Below are 9,950 nucleotides of genomic sequence, written 5' to 3' on the forward strand. Positions count from 1 at the left end.
TAGAAATAAAACCGTTTTCCAATAATACACTGCGTATTTCTCTGAAAAACCCATTTATTGGAAAATGGGTATAGTTTAATTTTATGTCATCAATAAATTTGTTTATGGAAAAAATGGGTGTTAAGGCGCTGGTATTTCGTGGGATAACGATGCTTTAGCATATCAATGGATATCAGTTAAAACACATTCACATATTGGGTATTTTAAATAATCAAAATTGGTTCCATTTTAATTACATGTTTTTTACGGTGTTTTTCACAAACATCACTGCAGTATTTTGAACGTCAAATACAGGTACATTACATATCTGATATTCTTTCCCCTAACACACCAATCAAATTGACTTTTGTGCTTTGTCTTACAAAATGGGTTTTTTTTATTTCATCCATGAAATAACTTTTTTTATGTAAAAGAAAAGTACTCTGTTCTTGTAATACATAAAAGCCATAAAAAGCTGCTGTTTTATGGGAAAATGGGTACTCTGTTCTTGTAATACATAAAAGCCATAAAGAGCTGGTGTTTTATTGGATGACGGATTCTTTTATTCCGATACATTATTTTGTTTGTGGCAAAAGAGCTGTTCAACAACTGCTATTTCACCAAAAATATTATTTTACGAAACCATTGGATAACAGTTCAAATACTTTCCCAAATTTGGTATTTTAAATAATGAATACTGTGATTTGAAATACCAAGTCTGTGAATGTGTTTCAACTGTTATTTATTGATATCGTAAAGTATCATTTTTTCATCAAATTTCATCTCTTTGAAACCCATTATTCCGAATACAACTTCTTTAACCCGATTAAATTTTAATGTACTTGTTTTCGAATACAACCCCACCTCTTTATGGCTTTATCTATTACAACAACATACTATCCATTTTCCCATAAACAAATTTATTTATTGGATAAAATAGAAATAAAACCATTTTCCAATAATACGCTGGGTATTTCTTTGAAATACCCATTTATTGGAAAATGGGTATAGTTTTATTTTATGTCATCAATAAATTTGTTTATGGAAAAAATGGGTGTTAAGGTGCTGGTATTTCGTGGGATAACGATGCTTTAGCATATCAATGGATATCAGTTAAAACACATTCACATATTGGGTATTTTAAATAATCAAAATTGGTTCCATTATAATTACATGTTTTTTACGGTGTTTTTCACAAACATCACTGCAGTATTTTGAACGTCAAATACAGGTACATTACATATCTGATATTCTTTCCCCTAACACACCAATCAAATTGACTTTTGTGCTTTGTCTTACAAAATGGGTTTTTTTTATTTCATCCATTAAATAACTTTTTTTATGTAACAAAATGGGTACTCTGTTCTTGTAATAGATAAAAGCCATAAAAAGCTGCTGTTTTATGGGAAAATGGGTACTCTGTTCTTGTAATACATAAAAGCCATAAAGAGCTGGTGTTTTATTGGATGACGGATTTTTTTATTCCGATACATTATTTTGTTTGTGGCAAAAGAGCTGTTCAAGAACTGCTATTTCACCAAAAATATTATTTTACGAAACCATTGGATAACAGTTCAAATACTTTCCCAAATTTGGTATTTTAAATAATGAATACTGTGATTTGAAATACCAAATCTGTGAATGTGTTTCAACTGTTATTCATTGATATCGTAAAGTATCATTTTTTCATCAAATTTCATCTCTTTAAAACCCATTATTCCGAATACAACTTCTTTAACCCGATTAAATTTTAATGTACTTGTTTTCGAATACAACCCCACCTCTTTATGGCTTTATCTATTACAACAACATACTATCCATTTTCCCATAAACAAATTTATTTATTGGATAAAATAGAAATAAAACCGTTTTCCAATAATACGCTGGGTATTTCAAAGAAATACCCATTTATTGGAAAATGGGTATAGTTTTATTTTATGTCATCAATAAATTTGTTTATGGAAAAAATGGGTGTTAAGGTGCTGGTATTTCGTGGGATAACGATGCTTTAGCATATCAATGGATATCAGTTAAAACACATTCACATATTGGGTATTTTAAATAATCAAAATTGGTTCCATTATAATTACATGTTTTTTACGGTGTTTTTCACAAACATCACTGCAGTATTTTGAACGTCAAATACAGGTACATTACATATCTGATATTCTTTCCCCTAACACACCAATCAAATTGACTTTTGTGCTTTGTCTTACAAAATGGGTTTTTTTTATTTCATCCATTAAATAACTTTTTTTATGTAACAAAATGGGTACTCTGTTCTTGTAATAGATAAAAGCCATAAAAAGCTGCTGTTTTATGGGAAAATGGGTACTCTGTTCTTGTAATACATAAAAGCCATAAAGAGCTGGTGTTTTATTGGATGACGGATTTTTTTATTCCGATACATTATTTTGTTTGTGGCAAAAGAGCTGTTCAAGAACTGCTATTTCACCAAAAATATTATTTTACGAAACCATTGGATAACAGTTCAAATACTTTCCCAAATTTGGTATTTTAAATAATGAATACTGTGATTTGAAATACCAAGTCTGTGAATGTGTTTCAACTGTTATTTATTGATATCGTAAAGTATCATTTTTTCATCAAATTTCATCTCTTTGAAACCCATTATTCCGAATACAACTTCTTTAACCCGATTAAATTTTAATGTACTTGTTTTCGAATACAACCCCACCTCTTTATGGCTTTATCTATTACAACAACATACTATCCATTTTCCCATAAACAAATTTATTTATTGGATAAAATAGAAATAAAACCATTTTCCAATAATACGCTGGGTATTTCTTTGAAATACCCATTTATTGGAAAATGGGTATAGTTTTATTTTATGTCATCAATAAATTTGTTTATGGAAAAAATGGGTGTTAAGGTGCTGGTATTTCGTGGGATAACGATGCTTTAGCATATCAATGGATATCAGTTAAAACACATTCACATATTGGGTATTTTAAATAATCAAAATTGGTTCCATTTTAATTACATATTTTTTACGGTGTTTTTCACAAACATCACTGCAGTATTTTGAACGTCAAATACAGGTACATTACATATCTGCTATTCTTTCCCCTAACACACCAATCAAATTGACTTTTGTGCTTTGTCTTACACATTTTTCATTTTTTTTTTGTCGAAACTCAAAAAGAATTTTAAAACTTATATAAACCGAATAAATTACCACATTAATTATTGCCACTTTCCTCATACATCGGACGCCTGATAACAAAGCGGTGAAGAGTTGGCATTTTTATTAATGAAAACTTTGCCTTCAAATTTATGACTTTGCTTCATTATATGATTAAAGTATCCTGCTTTTTGGTATTGCCCACCAATTCATGTTTTGTGACGGTGAATTCAAAATTTTTTAACATCGTATTTTCATTAATCAGTCTTTTTTCCGTACTGTCTTCAAATTTAATGAAAAATTTAGTTCCACGGTGTTTGGGAGCAAATTCTAAACTACATGTGCATAATCATAAATATTTTTGTAATTGCTTAGTATATTTATGTCATGGGTATTTGTTGTTGGTATGTTATTATTAATTTTATTACAAAACTATAGTTTCACAATTTTTAAAAATGTATTAAAGCAGTGGGGAAACACTGCACATTAAACGCAGCAATTGGAGGGGAAAAAGGCCTGCATCCGCATACGTCTTGTTTTGTTTATCTGCACGGGTGTTACCACTGCAAGATAACAGAGCGTCAACTCCTCATTTTACAAATACACCTGTTACGGGTCTGCCTACGTTACGATTGCTCAAAGGTTTCCTACCATAAAGGTAGTGTTTGGAGCCGTTGTCTCGAAACTACACCCTCCGTCCCAGATTTACTGTTCAAATTTGTTTTTCGCACGGTCTAAGAAAAAGCAGTTAATTTTGTTCGAACAATCAATTTAAGTAACTTTTTTCCTAAAATACCATCACATTAATTACATTACAACTTTATGGAAACTTCAATTAATGGTAAAAAAAGAATCAACTCTCATTATATAAAGTGGGTATATAGTAACAACAACTTACATTTAATAAGGCTATTTTACGAAAATTTAAATACAACTAAAATTTTCAATTCAATTGAAAAATGTACTAGAATTTGGGACAGACGTAAGAGCAAAATTGGACTATCAAAGTACGATGGAGGGAGTAGTACGGATACCTCTCCTCTGCTTTTCCTTCTTCCAAGTTATTATCCCGCTCGCATGCACGGTTTACATTTATTATTTGTTCAAACTTCGGTTCGTTCTTTACGCATAATTTTTTGCCCAAGGCCTTGGCAGCATTTTCCCGTTGCTAACGGGTAGATTTGCAAATGTATAAATGAGCAGTGGTTCTGAGTTGCAATTACACTACCCCGGCCCACCAAACTGCGTTGGAAAACGCAAACGGCTGTACGAACCTCTGCTGTTAACTTGCAGCAGCGGACAACATGTTAACGTTGCATCTCCACGCGCGATTCCACGGCTAAACGTCTCCGTCTGCAATCCATCCACCTGCAACACGTGTCGGCCTCTGGAAGCCTTCCTACCATTGGCACGGTCAACCCGTTCCCACCATAAAGGTATCCGCTCTCTCTATATATCTATCTGCAACATAGCCGAAGTACTGCAATGTATTTCTTCCGACATTTCACATGACCATGGGTGGATCAACCCATTTCTCTGTTTTCTTACTCCTCGCAATAATTTTACTCTGTTCTTCCAGCAAAACTGTAAATGCAACTTGCTATGCAAGTGAGAAACAAGCTCTTATGGACTTCAAGAAAGACTTGAAAGATCCCTTTGGTAGACTCTCGTCTTGGATTCACGACGTTGATTGCTGCAAATGGGAAGGAGTTGTTTGTAGCAACCGAAGTGGCCGCGTGATTCAACTTCTCCTTCAGAGTCCTGTTCGTGAAATTCATGTCATTTATGATGTGGTGTCTGCTCATCCTAAATCATCATTAAGCGGTAAAATCAGTCATTCGTTACAAAATTTGACTCACTTGCGTTACCTTGATCTAAGTCTAAATAATTTCAGTGGAATTCCAATTCCCAGTTTTTTTGGGTCTCTCAGAAGTCTAAGGTACCTGAATTTATCTGGAGCTGGATTTCAAGGAATGGTTCCCTATCAGCTTGGAAACCTGTCAAGTTTACGCACTTTAAGCATAGGAGGCTATCCGGTCGATCTTCAAGTTGATAACCTACAATGGTTGGCTGGTCTCTCTAATCTGGAGCACCTAGACATGGGTGGCGTGGACCTTAGTCTAGCGTCTAATTGGCTAGAGGAGATTAACACGATCCCTTCTTTGGTAGAGATACATTTGTTCTCTTGTCAGCTTGATTTAATTTCTCATTATAATGGTGGCAGAGATACATTTGTCTCACTCTTCCATGCCAACTTTTCTTCTCTTACTGTCCTAGATCTTTCTCAAAATTTTCTTGGACCCGTCGTCCCTAGATGGATATTCGGTCTTACTGCCCTTGCTTCCCTTGATTTAAGTTGGAACTCATTTGAAGGTCCATTGTCCAGAGATCTTTGGAACTTGACTTCCCTCAAGCTCTTGGATCTTTCTAGAAACTATCTAAATGGTTCACTACCAGATGAGCTTATTCATCTTAACAATCTCATTTCTCTGAACCTTGGGGGGAATCAATTCGAAGGCTCCTTGGATGGAATTTGGAATTGGAGTTCCCTTGCGTCTTTGGATCTATCAGACAATAACTTCGCTACCTTCCTCCCAAGCCAATTATCCACTTTAACTGCCCTAATTTCACTTGATCTTGGCTACAATCAGTTTCGAGGTTCTATCCCAAGCTCTATTGCCAACATTTCCAACCTTCAACGTCTTGATCTATATGATAACAACATTAGCTCCTCTTTACCAAGTGAAGTATTCACATCGAAGGACTTGATTACACTTGATGCGGGTAGTAATCACTTGAATGGTCCAATTCCAAGCGCAGTTGGCAACTGTACCAAGCTAGAAATCCTTTTGCTACATCATAATGCTCTGTCTGGTTCAATCCCATCAAATTTAGGAAGATGTACCCAGCTCAAAGAACTTTGGCTAAATGATAATGCTCTATCTGGCTCAATTCCATCAAATTTAGGAAGATGTACCCAGCTCGAACACCTTTCGCTAAATGATAATGCTCTATCTGGTTCAATTCCATCAAATTTAGGAAAACTGTCATCCTTGGAGTTCTGGGATGTATCTCACAACAAACTCACTGGAACTCTTCCTGAAAGTCTTGGGCAGCTTTCCAAACTTGAAGAGCTTCATATTGACGACAATTCAATGGAAGGCATTGTGAGCGAGAGTCACTTCGACAATCTGACAGCTTTAACGAAGTTTGATGCATCTGGAAACTCCTTGACCTTAAGAGTAAGTGCAAGTTGGACTCCTCGTGTCCAATTTGAAACACTTGAATTGAGTTCATGGAAGCTGGGTCCCCAATTTCCTACATGGATCCGATCACAAAAAATCCTTTGGGATTTGAACTTGTCCTTCGCAGGAATTTCAGATAACATTCCACCTTGGTTATTCAACTCATCATTGGATACCGTAGACCTTTCTCACAATCAACTCCATGGTAAGAGTTCAAATATCTCTGAAGTTGTTAAGGGTTTATATGTGCATTATAGTCGAGCACATTCAATAGCTATTCACTCTTGATTATTCAACCCATTATTGGTCCACGTGGAACTTTCTCACAATTAATTTTATGATAAAAGTTCAAATATCTCTAAAAATGTTAAAAGGTTTATATGCACACAACAATCAAACACATTCAATTGCCTACACACCCAATTAATTTATCATTGATTGACATATTTAGAACTTAATTTCCAACTATTTATTTTCAGGAGGCATCTCTCACATTTTGTGTGAAGTGAAGAATGAAAATCAAGTTCTTCGATATCTGGATCTTCGGGAGAATTTTCTATCAGGAGAAATTCCTGACTGTTGGATGAATTACCCATTCATGTATCACATCGACCTCAACAGCAATAACTTCACTGGAAGCATTCCAAGGTCATTGTTTCATTTGGAAGGTCTGGACTATTTAGGCTTGGGTAATAACAGTCTCACTGGTCCGATAACCTTTGACTTTGAATAAATAAGTTGGAATTCGGAACCCTCCAGTAGAGTTGTGGTGATGTAATTGCAGGTCAAGCTGCAATCCCAAATCTTTCATATATAGAAAATGTTGTAATTTTTAACAGTCGTTAATGGATTCACCAGTGTTTTGAAATTTGAAGCTATGATTGTCAGATTCCACCTAATGGTTTCTATTATACATTTGACGACAATAGGAAATGACATTTGCACCCCGTCCTCTTGAAATGGACAAAAGAAAAAGTCAATATTACCTAAAATGCATATCAAACTGTAAACTTGAAATGAACATCTTTATTGGGAGAAGTCCAGTTTTCTGATCCAGTATTAGGCCCAACTGTTTTGATCAAAATAAATTTGGTCTCCAAAATTTCTCCATTTTTTTTTTCAAATTTAGGACAATAGACAACAATTCAATAATTCTCATGGTCAAAATCAATTTACCTTCGGCCAACAGTTTTTACTTTGCATTTTTTTTTGTCCCCACTATTTAGAGTTTGAATTGTTATAGTTTCTTAAGTTTTAAGTAATATTATTAAGAGTTTTAAATAAAACGATAAATAAATTAGATCATATTGTTTTTAGACGTGTATTACAAATACTATTTAAACTTCTTTTACTTCTTTTTTTTAGTTTCTTTGTTTTATAATGCCACTAGTTTCTCATATCTTTCTTCTCTTTTGGATTTATAGTTGGTCTCAAATTGGGCATACTACATGTGCTTATCATTTTGCACTATGAACGATTAATTGATCATGAGTTCTCTCCTTTTCTTTCACATATATTAATTATTAAACACTCAATTATATTATATGTAAATTAGATTGACAAGCTAACATATATTTTCTTTCTTTTTTTTCTTTGTACATTTCAACAGATTATCAATCCAGTTTGAAATGAAATATATATTATATAAAATTATTTAGATTTTGAGATAAAATTATTTACATACATGAACATTATAACAATTAATCACTTATCCTTGGAAATTAGGTTCTAATATGAAGGGGAGGCACAAAAAAATTCAGAATCCATAGAAGTACGTCGTATTGATACTTACATTCATTAGTTATTTTAACCACAATTTTTAACTAAAAGCATTTCAAACACATGTCCACAAGTATTGCAATAATTTATGCACAAAGTGCGAGGCATGCCCAAAATTATAACCACAATAAAATAATCAATAATTATACACTTACAAAGTTAAGACAATGAGATAATCACTATGTTACATGCTTATAGTTAATTAATGTCTAAGAATCTGCTCTTTCAAGCATCGTTGCCTTGTAATGAGACTCATATACCTAAATCATAAAATTCAGACCTAGTTCTAATAGGAGCCAAAGAATTACACACTCAACAACTTTATAATAAAAAGTCAAAAATTAAAAACAAAATAAAGCATCTTTACCTAGCAAACCACCGTTGCAACCACCATTGCCTTGTAATACCTTCGCACACTAATGTATCAAAGTTTTAAGAATTCAGCAACAACATGCTGATTTTAATCGAAATCGAAAGTCGCATATGTAACCACATCTACTTAAAAGCCAATTTCTAATATTTTTTGTAATGTTTGGAGGAAAATTTTGAGTCTAGTATCCATATACTCGAAAACCAAGTAAAAAGTAGTCTTATCGTACTTATGAACTTGTTTAAATATCAACCTGTTCCTAAAAATTTATCAGGTTTTCAAAACCTGTCAAGAAATAATAAAGCTAACCACTCAATGAATATAATGTCTCCACAAAAAAAATGCACCAAAGAGTTCCGACACTTTCTTTCTAGGAAAAATCAAATCATCACTCAAACACCAATGACTACAATATTTAATATGCCCAAAAGGGTTGAAGAAATTTAAGTTTCAAAACTCAAAAACAAAATCCTAATTTTATAAAGCAAGAATTAACATGTTAGAATCCTTATATATATGGAACTTTTTGTCCACTACTTTTTCACATGTATAATTAAAAAATATATATATATACAGTCACGAATCATGAACTAAAAAGGTTTCTTACACACATGATTGCTTTTGCACCTTGAATAAAGTAAGGCATATGGTTCCAGCGAAAAATTGTTTATTCATGCCAAATCAAATGGATAAAAGGGACAGTAAAATTAAAACTCATGGATATACATTTTCTGGGTTCAAATGCCCAGGTATAACAAACATAGCAAAAAAGAAGATTATATTCTACCATCCTACCTGACCTCTCGCTGTTTATAGTTTTCCATAAATCCCTTCTCTAATTCCAATTCCATTTATCAAAGTAAGTGACAAATCAAAGAGACATTTTTTGAATAAAGACATATCAAAAGCTTCAAATAACATGATGGATCTCTTTTTGGGTTTGTATTAAAGAGGTCAAGAGAAAGTAATTGGCAATTAATATTAAAAAGAAGATGATGGATGAGGAGGACAAGCCACTGTGAACGTTGAGAGGAAGAGAAATTAAAAAAAATCTGTATGGATTACGTATTTTTAGAGCTGTTTTTCATAATCTTTATTGTAGTGGTATATAAGAAAAATATCATTTTAATTGTTTGCTGAGGTGTTTTTCAAATTTTAAATATTTTTGGGGTATTTTTTATTATTAAATAAAAATCACCCACCACCACCCTTTCCCTCTTTCTCTCTTCTCCCTCTCTCTCCTCCTTCTTCCTCCTCCCTCCCCTCCCCTCCCCTTCCTTCACCCTTGGATCAAAACTTGGATAGACCCGATTTTCAAAAACCCAATAGTTTATATTGTACCACACTACTTGGTGAGATGGTATAGCACAATTTGGGTCATTGAATTATTGAAAACTTGGTTTATCTAAGTGTGACCCTCACCCAGACC

General features: G+C 33.3%; 1 protein-coding gene across 1 annotated transcript; it reads left to right on the top strand.

Moving 5' to 3' along the window:
- Positions 1-4,641: 4,641 nt before the first annotated feature.
- LOC113770690 (probable leucine-rich repeat receptor-like protein kinase At1g35710) lies at positions 4,642-7,105 on the top strand. Its single transcript, XM_027315243.1, has 2 exons — positions 4,642-6,577; positions 6,852-7,105. The coding sequence occupies exons 1-2, from the start codon at positions 4,642-4,644 to the stop codon at positions 7,103-7,105; spliced, it is 2,190 nt and encodes a 729-aa protein (XP_027171044.1).
- Positions 7,106-9,950: the final 2,845 nt, after the last annotated feature.

The sequence above is a fragment of the Coffea eugenioides genome, chromosome 1, assembly GCF_003713205.1.
Source record: "Coffea eugenioides isolate CCC68of chromosome 1, Ceug_1.0, whole genome shotgun sequence".
NCBI lineage: Eukaryota > Viridiplantae > Streptophyta > Magnoliopsida > Gentianales > Rubiaceae > Coffea > Coffea eugenioides.